General features: G+C 30.8%; 1 protein-coding gene across 1 annotated transcript; it reads left to right on the top strand.

Annotated features, from left to right (window-relative positions):
* The first annotated feature begins 8,698 nt into the window (after positions 1-8,698).
* LOC139523104 (GTP-binding protein Rit2-like) lies at positions 8,699-12,585 on the top strand. The gene is made up of 4 exons (XM_071316869.1): positions 8,699-9,311; positions 9,644-9,726; positions 10,198-10,375; positions 10,720-12,585. Exons 1-4 carry the CDS (start codon positions 8,801-8,803, stop codon positions 10,968-10,970), a joined length of 1,023 nt encoding a protein of 340 aa, XP_071172970.1. The 5' UTR covers positions 8,699-8,800; the 3' UTR covers positions 10,971-12,585.
* The last annotated feature ends 1,081 nt before the right edge of the window (positions 12,586-13,666 follow it).

The following is a 13,666-nucleotide window of genomic DNA, read 5'->3' as shown; positions in this document are numbered from 1 at the left end:
AGGAAACTCTTGATTATTTAACGAAAAAATATCATAAAGATAACGGTAAGTGTTGTTGAATTTATCAATTAAATGCAATTTCGGCGGGTCTTTACTGAGTTTAGTCATAAACTTTGATTCTTAACAGTACAAAAACAAGTCTGCTATTAAAGGGGTACAATTAGTGTCCATGGGGATACCTACAACCTTTCGATAAAGAGCAAACCATTTTTACAAAATGTGTAAGCGCTTACAATTATCGGGTAGAAAAAGGAAGAAAATTCATAGACAAAGCAACTTGGTTCATCCTGTAACACTGGATGCAACTCAATTATTTTGTATTGTTTATAAGTTTCAAAAATTAGATATGACTTCTATAAGAAATATTAAGAATGTATCAGATTTTGATAAATGGTAATGAAATTGAAAAATCTGAGTGCCATCTTGTACTTTTATTTTAAAAATTGTCATTCATCAACGTCATTTCAATAGTTTATTGCTTAAGTGAGCGATATTAGAGCCCGACAGTATATAAAACATTACATTTGTATCTTTGATATCTCTGAACATGACTAAACAGAGATGTCGGTATACCCCAATTTTACAGAAACAAATGAAGAAAAAATACAAGATCTAGACCGTTTAAGGCAAGTGTCTGTACAATATATTCATCTCTTACATGTAATTGCTTCGGATCTACATATGCATAGTGATTTTGTGAAAAAGAGACTACACCTGAACATGTTCCGTACTAGAGATACATGGATGCAAACAAAACAGATATTTTTTTTTTGTACTCAAGCACCATCTTGTCGCTCTGTTAAAAAACAATCGAATCGACATTATTCGTGAGGGTAGAGTAGTATATTGTACGGGAATAAGGAGGTAATACATGACTTTAAACATATTTAATATTGTTCAGTAAGTTATAAATTGAAGAAAATATTACATAAACTGATTTATTCTTCATAATTTACGTGATGAAGAAGAAATATCTTATTTAAAACAAAAGAAACGCCTTTTTCGTTCACCTGTTAGTAATTGTTTGTCTTTTTTCAATCACACAAATAAATTCCAGTAGATTACTCACTAGGATAGGTTTCTTTCTTTCTAATGTTATAAGTTCAGCCACCAATAGTTACACGATATAAACCTGACATTTGCTATATTTTTGTGCTTCAAATGTTATATGAATAATTAATTAAATTTATTCTTTCATATTTTCGTTACTCCTTAGAGATGTCGTGACTGACATTTTCAGTTGGGATATTATGTTTTAAGATTGATTTGCAACCTTTGAAATAGATATTAATAATATTTTGATGTTTCGAAATTTTTATTATATAAATTAATTTTCGAGGGATATTACTGCCTGCACAGTGACATTCTTGTAGGAGACTTATTAACATTTTTTTTAGGTTGTATTTCTTAAAGATGTGGTCGTTCAATAATATTAATGAATTGGGATAATTACAAGTCATTTTCTAGAAACCGAGTTCAGTGCCTATACATTATAATTTAGTTGTTGGATGGTGGTTGAATCAGTGTGTAACGTCAGGAGACAACTATTGCTTGACTATCATGCAGGAATAGAATATGTCCATATGATATGCAAATTATTTCTGATAAGAGCTATACCGTTACACCGTGTCGATTAAAATTCTAGTTCACAAGGTAGCAGTCTGCAGGGAAACATGCCATCCTACATATACACATAGTTCCGTCTACATTTAATGCTCTTAGATATATTATCTCACTTCCTAAAAGGAGATAAACGAACATACTAGTCTTCATTTGCACGTCTTTGTTTTGACCCGATCGAGGATTTATTCAACGATTTATCGCGCTGTCATCAACCACGCTATCACAAAAACGCAAGATAAAGGTGTTAAAAAATTGAATGAAAAATGCATTGGTACGTGTTCATGATACATTTGTTAGTGCTATTGTGGTTAGTTAGCTTCAAACATCATGTTGTTGTGTTTAATCAAGTGTTGACTAGAATGGTTCATTAGTTTAATATTCAGTTACTTAAAAAAAGTTGTTGCTCCTGAATCTGTTCTTAAAGAAATAATCTGCAATGCGTTTCCCCATAAAAATGTACCCTACGCTACAAATGTATAATTTTATGATAATATTTAATATATTTTATTTTTTTGGCAAAATTGAGCCCGAAAATAAAACGTGCTACTGAAATATAATTGACCCGCAGGTTGTCAATATTCATATTGGAAAGAACTGTATACTATTCCGTTACGAACTTGTTTTCTTATTTTCATTTTTTTTTCTTATTTGCATAGGTGCCTCGGTGGCTCAATGTTCTAAGTAGTTCTACTATTGTAATCCTCAGCCAGTCAACACTGAGTTAGTGAGTTCGAACCAATAGCAAATCAAATCAAATCTTATTTTCATATGAGTCGGAGTTCTTTCAGACATTAGTAAAACAAAAAGAGCTTCAACGTTAGGGCATTGAGTTTCCTAAACAGGTATATTGATGATGGTCTTTCCATTAACACTCGATCATAATTCCTGAAGGAAAGATACAGATACAACTTCCCGCTGCCTCATTTCTAGACATATAATTCACGAATTAAACTACATTTGTCATCTCAGTTCCAAGTCGATGACAAATAAACTCATAATTGATACCAGGATTGACATTTTGTAAATGCGGCAGACGGGCGTTTCGTCTACAAAAGACTCACCAATGACACTTGAAGACGGTTTTTTAAAAAGGCCAAATAAAGTACGAAGTTGAAGACCATTTAGGACCAATAAAAAAATTCTAAAACGTTATGCCAATTACCGTTTAGTTAATCTCTACCTGAGGTAGAAAAGCCTTGGTATTTCAAAAATTTGTAAATAGTTAATTTATAATAATGACCATATCAATGACAATTCATGTCAACAAAGAACTGAGACAAAGAAGACGATTTTTATATTGCTGTTTCTCTTCAATACAGAAGCATACTGAGTTAACCCGCATATGGAGTAAAAATTTTCAACTCGAAACAATACGATATTAAAGCGCTTTCAGCTGCTACTGATACTTCATATGACGAGATTGGTATCAGAGCAACACAAACATAATGGCCAAGAACATTATTAAAATGCGTCTTGTCTTTTTTCTCAAAATGTTCATCGAAAATTACCATAAAGTAAATATTCCGTGTCTACTTCACATCTCATACAGGTTTGTCTTGAGTTTTAGAATCTAGATGCTGAAGATTGGTATCATTTATTTACTTTACAGTTTTCCTTTTATTTGTCTTTGTGTTATTATGTTCCTTTTGCACGTACGACTCTTGACGTGACTCTGTATTTGTGTATTAAGCTGGCGTTTTTTGCTCTTGGCGTCCCTGGTGATGAAACAATAAAGACGGACGTTGTTTTAAATTGTAACCATTTTGAAACCTAACAATTATTATATTTTAAGTGTTTCGATATATTGTCTTACATATACAAATAACATTTGGTTAATTGTGTCGATCTTATGTAAAATTGGAATATATTTTGCTAACAAACATTTTGATTATTCGAGAATATAAATTGCCAATGGAGGATAAGCTCAATCAATCTACATTGTATCTAATCAATCTAAAAACATATATAAAAGTACCCATATTTTTACGTATATGTGGTATACAGGCTCAGTACTTTTTGAAATATAGTGGGTGTAATAATTTGAAAATTTGTACCATGCAGATACATAAATACAAACAATTAGTGCTATCTCATTGATGACAAAAGATATTACCAAGTCCATAAGACTCACTGTCATAAAAATGTATATTTAAATCTCCTTTTTAGATGACAAAGAATTAATACCGTCAATAAAATCGTGATAGCGTCTATAATTAAGATACCAGATATGTCTAAAATAACTTGAGTGGGTAGTTCTGTGAGACAAAAAGTATGGCTATATCATTGCATAAAATGGAAAACATATCGGATACATTTACGAAAAACCCCAACATATTGAATCAAACATGAATAATCAATCGGAATATAATATGATACGAGGAGAAATGCATGCAGTCTTCTGATCATCAATTTAAAATGATGCTTTAAAAATTATTTTATAATGAGGATACAAATGTACAATAATGCTTGATGTATTAATCTGATGACAAAAATACCAAAAATAATGAATATAAATAATGAATCAAGCAGTAAACAGTTCTTTAATCAAACGTAAAATACGAATAGATTTAATATCGAACTATTATAAAAAGTAAAGGAAGACTTTGGGCATAGGTAGATGCCTACACAAAGTTACGAGACAGCAAAGAGATTATAATATCATTGGACAAATATTGTCTTATTAAAAGACGTTTCACCCATTTGCGTTGAAGTTAACTTATCCAAAATCGTGGGTTATTTATTCATTTACATTGCGAATATTATTGATTATAACTCATATATGATCGTCGTCCACCGTATCTGTTTTATGGAAGGAATATGAACCCCACTTACGACTAGACTTGGACATAAATCCGTGGCAATGTCCATGAAAATCATAAGATATGTCCTTAGATTTATTCCAGGACATAATTAAGGATAGAGTATGAGACAGGTCTAAGGGTGTAAAACACAGCAAAGCTTTCTTAGGACAGTCCTAACTATGAGTGTCCGAGGACCTTCCAATCACACTGATGTCATCATCTAAAATATGTGGAAAATCAAATGAAATATGTTTAATGTCTTATAAATACGCAAAGGGCGAGGTTACATCATTATGAAAATATATATATAGCATGAAAATGTTTTAACATTAAACTAATAGATACATCAAATTCTATTAAAATGTTATAAACATTTGATGCGACTGTCATACAAGTGAGAGGTTTAACGCTAAAAACCAGTTGCAATTCACCATTTTCTACATTTGAAAATGCCTGTACCAAATCAGGAATATGACAGTTGTTGTCCATTCGTTAGATGTGTTTTATCATTTAAATTGTTATTTAATTAGGGACTTTCCGTTTTGAATTTTCACTTTTTTTTATACAACAACTGAACATTATTGTAACAAAACTTTGTTTTCAATAAACGTTGTTCCATTTTGTCAGGTATAAAAAATATTTGCTAAATGGGCCTGATAAAAAAGTTCATCTGAAGGTACCAAGACCTTGTTGATAAATATTTCTTCATTGTGTTATTGTTCTAATAGATTTTTTGCTTGCATTCTTGTGTTTTATCTTTTTAATATGCTTTATCTATATGCCTTTTTGGTGTTTCTATATTTTATATTACATTTCTCTGTACTAATATATACCGTCATTGTGTTATAATGCCATGGTAAATGTTTGTTTACATTTTTCTTTGTTTTATAGAGATTAAGATAATTACACAATATTGACTGCTGTACCCTTATTTTTTGGACAGTTTTACCTATCATGTCTGTTTGTTATGTTCAAATATCGCGTCAATATATTGGTATTGATGCGACTGACATACAAGGAGAGGTTTAGCTAGCTTTGAAACCAGGTTCAATCCACCTTTTTCTGCATAAGAAGTTGCCTGTACCAAGTCACAAATATGACAGTTGTTGTCCATTCGTTCGATGTGTTTGAGCTTTTTTTTTAGCAACTTTTCGTTTTAAATTTTCCTTGGAGTTTAATATTTTTGTGATTTTACCTTTTACTTCGTACAAGTAATTCACCAAAAAGACTCATGGAATATCTTATATTTAGATATATATGCATCACGTTAGTTCCTTAGTTCCAAAACAACCAGACCTAGAACTTGTAATCTGCTTAATGTACCAAAACACTAAAACTGAATACTATAATCGCTCGTAATTGCTGATATCTGAAAGTGAAAGAACAATTTGTCTACAAATTCAAAACATTGAAACATAATATTTATAAATATAAATATATTCAAAATATTTTGATTAACTTCAATATCACTATAATAATAAAATATTTTTATTTGATTCTTTTTTTATTGAATTCTATACTTTATGTTGTATTTTTGTATATAATTAAGGACCGTATTGTATACACATTTTTTGACTTAATATGTTGTCCTTTATAAATAGAGGATATTACTATCTATTGAGGACTCAAAACTATGGTGGGTTCCAAAACTATGGCAGATTCCTAATCTATGTCAAATGTGACCTCATTCCATCCCAAATCTATGGCAGATTTTTTACAATTCTAATCTATGGCAAGTTTTGTAATTTCCTAATCTATGGCGGATTTATGTTCATGGTTTCCAAATCTATTGCAAATGTTGTGCAACCTTAATACAGACTTCAAGATTGGCATGATGTGCCCCGTAAAAATAAACATGTTCTAATCTTTGCATGGTACCTGTTAAACCCTTTCATTAAACCAATTAGTCTAGTAAGTCCCTTAACAAATAAGAAGGTATTTTTTTTTATAAAACAGAAATGATAAATAAAAATGAACAGTTTCAATTTTCAAATAATATTTATTTTTTCGTTAATGCATCTTTTTTATTTAATGAAGATTTAAATCAAATTGATATCCTGTTATTTTATCTTTCACTTTATAAACGTTGCCGGCTGTGGACAGTAAAATGTTTTCTATAACTCCTTTCTCTAAACAATCGATGAAAAAAGTGGTGCCGTTGTTCATCACAGGCTTTAGCCGGTACAGCACATTTCCTCTGCCTTCTGGATAAAAGGTCACATCTTCCTTTAGACTATCCGCAAATTGTTGTAGAGGAAAATGCCTATATCTGGAATGGTTTTCAAATCTATGGGTTCCGCTAACGTTTACGGGGGCGACGATGTAATATGGCGTTATTCAATTTTGACACTATTCGCAGATCTGCCATAGAATTCGGGAAAACAAAAATCCACCATAGATTTGAGTTGCTTGGCGTTTGTAACGTCACATTTGCCATCGATTAAGATTTGGAACCCGCCATAGATTTGAGTCCTACATATATACTATATCATGCTTACCGAAGCAATAAATATAGCGGAATGTTATTCAGCAAGTATTAAATGTGAGGACGAATGATATTAAGGAGAAGATATGGAATAATATCTTCTAGATTTTAGCTCTATTCTAAGACCACCCTAAGAGACCTATATATATACAAGTATTCTAACGTTAGGATCGAATATACAATGTAGGCCATATATTATCTTAGGAGACATTTATTAACATGACTTAAATATAAACATGTCCTAATACTACTCTAAGAAACGTCCTTGTCCTAGTACAGCTTCGTTGACACGGTCAAGGATTATCACCGTGCTACATTTAAGTTCAAACGGTAACTACACTTAAAAAAAGTATAGCGGAGTGATATTTATCAATTTATCAAATGTGATGACGAATAATATTAAGGAGAAGATATGGGATAATATCTTCTAGATAATAGCGTTATCCTAAGACCACCATAAGAGACCTATGTATATACAAGTATTCTAACTTTAGATAGAATATACAATGTAAACCATATGTTATCTTAGGAGACATTAATTAACATGACTTGAATATAAACATTACATAATACTAACCTTAGTAACGTCCTTGTCCTATGACAGCTTCGTTGACACTGTCACGAATTATCAGCGTGCTACATTTAAGTTCAAATGGTACCTGCACTTGACAGCCACATACATATGTATCATCCTATCAGGATACATTATTCCGACTTCGAGTCGACAAGTCTTTGTTTTATCTCTTACATGATGCTTGCTGAGCGGTAAGGCAAACATAACCTGTTGAATATGATCGAACACACCAGAAACACGCACGCTTCCATGATTCCACCGATGGCGTTATTTTCAGATACAAATGTCGAGGAAATATAGAAACGACATATGGTTGGAGTGAAATAACTTATCTTCGAAGTACATATATAGTCATTACTTAAAAACACATCCTTTGAAAATTTGTGTTCATGAATTTAAGATGTATATATAGTGATATAGTGCCTATAAATTGTAATACACAAATCTATTCGACTGAAGAATAAACGTAATATTTCTAACAACCATATTTCAGCCTTATCTTACAGTTTCAATGTACAAACAGTATTTTGACATTCGGTTCAATAGACATCGATCGCGCATCATGCAAAACTGACGAAAACAGTCCACTTATGATATATCATCACTCAAGAACGCTGACGTATAGTGAAAACTAACGTTTTGTACAACACAAGTATAATAAAAAGAACATTTTCAAATGCAATTTACAAAGTCAAGTTATATTTGCCTGTACGTTTTAATTAACAGACAAATATGAAGTGCAAAAACGGTATATTATACACGTAGCATCTAATTATCAATTGGAAGGCTGCAAGCTGAATGAAAAAGTTTGTTTATAGAAATTTTACGTTTATTTTTCATCGTATTGTAAATAATTACACACAATAGTGTTACATCTTTCAAAAATATTTTTTTCTATTTATTCAGAAACAACATTCCTAATGATTTTACGAAAAATAATCAATACATTTAGCATTTGTCACTTCTAGAATTAATATAAAACAATTTATTACAATAAATGACAATTTCTAACCTTTTATGCCTTGTAAGATAATTTCGATCGGTTATTTCCATCTTAATGAAATCAGATTTTGCTTTTATCGATATGCCAATGAACCTAAATGTTATAGAGTCTTGTCAATGAACGAGAAGACGTATCATTTGATTGACACTTAGTTATTGAGAAGACCACGTGTTAACTGGATTTCCATACATTGTGGTATAAGTAGAGAACCCGCTTCATAAAAATCAATTCTGACGTGATTGTTAAGGTGGCAAGGAACAAAGTAAATTAAGGTACTAAGCTACAGTTAGCTACAAAGATAGACGATAATAAACATGATTGACTCGTCTGAATTTGATGAGCTTTTTCAAGAATCGGTACTCCAAGTAAAATCCTGTTTGCAAAGATCGAGATTAAAATCAAGATCTGAACCTAATTCACCAGCTGGTTCGTTCAAAAGGAAGTTAAAATCGGAACAACTTAAAGACGAAGAAAACAGAAGGAACAGTCTACCGGTTCCTATATTCTCAAAGCTATCCAGTTCATGTGATGATATCTTAAACGAGAAAAGAAGACCTATACGACGATTTCAGTCCATAAAATTTATAGCGGGAGCAATTGTAGCGTCTGAAGACAAACGAGACAGCTATGCGAGCTTAGACATTCCCAAAGACCTTGATAGAAGGAGACTTTCAAGTGAAACTTCAGAAGACAGTGCTATTTGCTGTGGGTGTTCTTCAACTTGTTTACCTGGATATTATCGTGTGTGTGTCATTGGCGCTGACGATGTAGGAAAAAGTACCTTGATAAACAAATTCATTTGCTCAGATGTTATGACTTCAGATGGTAAGCATCGATTATTTCTATCTAATAATCATCCAATCTTAAAGAAATAAAAAGTTTTTCTGTCATTCATTTTTTCACATACACCCGAAATCAAAATCTTCTTCAAAAATTAAAAACAAACGAAGAAAAATAAAAAGTTAGTAAATCATTATTGCTATCTATACAGACTTCACATCACAGCTCACATATTAGTTTTTTAAATCTATTGTTTATGTATGTAATTTCATATTTTCTGTAAAACAAGTTCTGAGTTATGTTTTTGCATGTTTTGTTATTTATTATGATGTAAATAAAGTGATTAAATTATTAACCTTTCACACAATTCTTTTCAGGAGATGCCGACGACCGATTTGTGACTGTAGTAATAGACAACGAAGAATCAACTCTGGAATTTGTGGATTTTTCAGAAGACGAGGTACGATATTTTTAATTCAATTAGGTGCAATGACATGTCCAGTGAGAAAATATTAATTATTTATCTCCCAACATCGCATTCATCTACAACATTTGTAGATATTTTAATGTTATTAAACTGAGCAATTTTGTTTTATAATTTATAAAAGTAGAAATATTCTTAGTAAAACTATGTTTTTTACTATATCCGTAATTGTAGTCTTGGGCCATCTCACTCACTATAAGTAATATTAAAAGCAGATTTTTGTCCACCAAATAAGTATACTTTGATTTGTGAGAAAGTTGACCTTCACTTTGTGTTCTTTTAAAGGACAGAATAGAATAAACAGATATTTTTCACAAGGTTTCAGACCGGAGATTGTTAACTTTTTTTTATCGATAACGATTTTGTACAATCTTTATTATAAGACAAAATTATTCTTACAAAGTAAACTATCGTTTTACATATTTTGTTTTTTTTGTTTGTTTACAGGACCAAAGGTACCCGGTAGATGCCTATATTGTTGTGTTTTCTGTTTATGAAAAGTCCAGTTACGACATTGCTTTTAGGTTTCTACAATGTATTCGCAACGAGCAGTTTAGTGACAGACCAATTATCTTGGTAGCTAATAAAGTAGATCTTGTGAGAAAAAGACAAATAACAAAAGAAGGTATGGACATTTTTTTAATATCGCTCATTCAATTTACACGATGACTTGATTGTTTATCATAGTGCTTGCTTCAAAAGTTATGTATACATTTGATTGAAACTATCAAAGAATTCTCTGAACACTTGATTTAGCCAGAACAATGGCTTTTAAATGAAAATATAAATAAACGAACGAATTAAAAAGTTTTTTTTTTAATTATAGGTCTCAGACTTCTAAGTAGTAACTGGAATTATGTAAAGGTTTGATACTAGAAATTGATTTTTTATTGAACGCTTTATATATTTTTACAATTAATTGTTATCATGTGCTACTACCTTCTTTTAAAGTATTTTCCTTTTTTTCAGAGGCCAGACATTTAGCATCGAAGTTTAATTGTAAATATATAGAGACATCAGCTACTTTGAATATAAAGGTTGACAAACTCATCCTGGGAATTTTGAAGCAAATAAAAATTAAACTACAACCGGAAATTAAGGAGAGTTGTGAATTATCGACAAAACATGTGAAAAAAAGAGGATCTATTGAATTACTTAATAGATTATTCCATCTTAAACACAAGGTCAAGGTGAATAGTGATGACGTATTTGCGATCTGATGTGGATCAAATGTGATTATGCATTGTTAAGATGTTAGACTAGTATGAATACGTATTTTCAAGACAGATATTGTGTAACAAGGGCACAGTGTAATATTGATTTCAGTAGAGATGTTTTGTTTCGAACTGCTTTTCATTTTGGAGACAGTGAAATCGTCGTGTGTAATTACTAACGTTAAACAAGAAAAACAAATGAACAATTGGCGTAAGTTCATGTACAATGCACTTTTAACTTTGGAGCTTTATAGCTTTCTGGTCGGTGTGATCCAATGCTCGTGTTGAAGGCCGTATTTTTACATATACTTGTTACTTGAAAACAGTGTGACTTAGAAGGAGATATGCCTCCTTAGCAAATTCTAATATTTCTATAAACCATGTTCATTCATTTATCAATTGATTTGTTTTCACTTTTGATTTTGAGTTCTATTTTAAAGAATGAACATGTTTGATTTTGTGTCTTTGGCTTGTCATGTTTGTCTCTTGACCTTCATGAAAGATATATATATGCAAGATATTTTATATTATGTTGCTCGAAAAAACAATCAAAGTATAATACATATTGATAAAAGAGCAAAACTTCCTCTAGAACCCTCCTTCATGCAGGTATATGCTGATTTCGTAAAAAAAGAAGGGACCGGAAGGAAGTATGTCCATAAAAATATATACTTTTGGTACTTTTCTAGTATGAAAAACTGACTTATAAGGATTAATTCTATTTTAGAATATGTCTTTGAAATGAATCCAATAATATTATATATAACACTAACAGTAATTACATGTCAGATACAGTATATAAATCAGAGATAGAAATATTCGCCAGATGTTATAGACAGATAATCATTAAAAGTTCAGATATTTGAAATGTGATATTAGCTACTTAATGGTTATCACACAAAATATATATGCATGGTACGTGTGAAGTGACGTTATTATATTTACAAAACTTTAAAAAAAGTTATGCCTTGGATACAAGTAAATTGAATCAAGTGTTTAAAGGATAAACATGTTATTTTTATTTTTTTGTTTGATGATTGTTTCGTCATTGACATATACTCCATAAGTCTTTATTGTTTTAAACACATGATTAACATGAGTTATCAAGAATATCGAGCTAGCGATAATATCACGACCTGTTAATTAATTGTATGCTTTGTAACGTCCAGTGGCAATTATTGAATAAATATGCAGGACGAGTGAAGGTCAATGAAAGAAATGATTCTAAAATAATAATCTAGAGTAAATAATCTCCAATATTTAGCCATTTTTAATATGTGTGAGAACAGTGTTCGACTGTCTTTCAATTAGAATTGATAGCAAATCTTAAAGAGATATAATTAGTGCCTTTTATAAATAGCAATATTCGACAAAACAGAACAACTTTACAATCTCAGTTTGTTATCGTTTATGGTTTATTTCAATTTATGTTAAAATTGAAACAATTGCATTTAATATTTAGATTTTTATAAATTTTATATTTGGTTGTTATACAACCAACACATGTGTATATATTGTTTCATCCTTTTTTACCAGGATTTTGTATTAATTGATATTTTATGATCAAAATGTTACATTTTATATTGTAACATTATAATAAAAGTATTGAACATGGCAAAAATATCATATTTTCATTTCCAAAGAAAATTGCATAACTTTGCAAGAAGGAAGCCATGTCTTTATATAATTTAAGAAATCTCAAGATTACACAATATCTTGTCTGTTATACTTCCTGGCGATGGTAAAAACAGGGAAAACATTAACATAGTGACGTTTTACTTTGATTTAGAAATGTTTATAAAAAAAGTTATAGTTCTTCATTCATTTTTGACTTTCCATGTCTAATTTTTATATAGATTAGACCGGTGGTTTTCCTGTTTAAATGGTTTTACATTACTTATTTTTGGGGCCCATTATATTTTGCTGTTCGGTGTGAGCCAAGGCTCCGTGTTGGAGGCCGTACCTTGACCTATAATGGTTCACTTTTATAAATTGTTATTTAGATGGAGAGTTGTCTCATTGGCACTCATACCACATCTTCCTATATCTATATTTAGTTTCCACAACATAATTTGTTAGACTTTTGGTTGAAACAAGAAAACCGGCACGTATAAGTTTGACCGAATGATATACACGATACTAACGGACTGTTTTATGAAAATAGAAATATTAGAAAAAAAGTTATGACAGACAGAATCCTTATTTAAGTTTAAATAACTCGTTGTGAACTTGGAAAAAGGAAATAAAGAATCTGGCGGGGATATCTGGTACAGTGGTGTAACACCATTACATAAGAATACATAATAAAAATCCATTGCAACTTCTTTAACCCAAAAGAACTGTATTAGCAAAAAACAACGGACATAAAAAAAACCTTAGACTCAGAGCATTAATATAGGGGTACTCGCACTTATTGAAAGCTACTTCAAAGCCAATTACAAATTATAATGAACACAAGATCTCCCAGACTACAGTTTTAATCATTATACATCTGATGGATTAAGTTCCTTAACGTCATTGTTATATTTATGAAATGGAGTAAGGCGTTGTCATAATAATAATAATTTGAATCATCATCTTCTAATCAAAATAAAAATCTATATAAAAATATCTATTATAATTGCCAATGAAAAGATTTTCAATCTAAAACCAGTTACCAAATGATCTTCAATTATGAGCAAAACACATACATACTGCATAGA

This window comes from Mytilus edulis, chromosome 5 (genome assembly GCF_963676685.1).
Source record: "Mytilus edulis chromosome 5, xbMytEdul2.2, whole genome shotgun sequence".
Lineage (NCBI taxonomy): Eukaryota > Metazoa > Mollusca > Bivalvia > Mytilida > Mytilidae > Mytilus > Mytilus edulis.
Note: the sequence above shows the minus strand (reverse complement) of the source record. Positions and strands in the feature narration are given on the sequence as shown.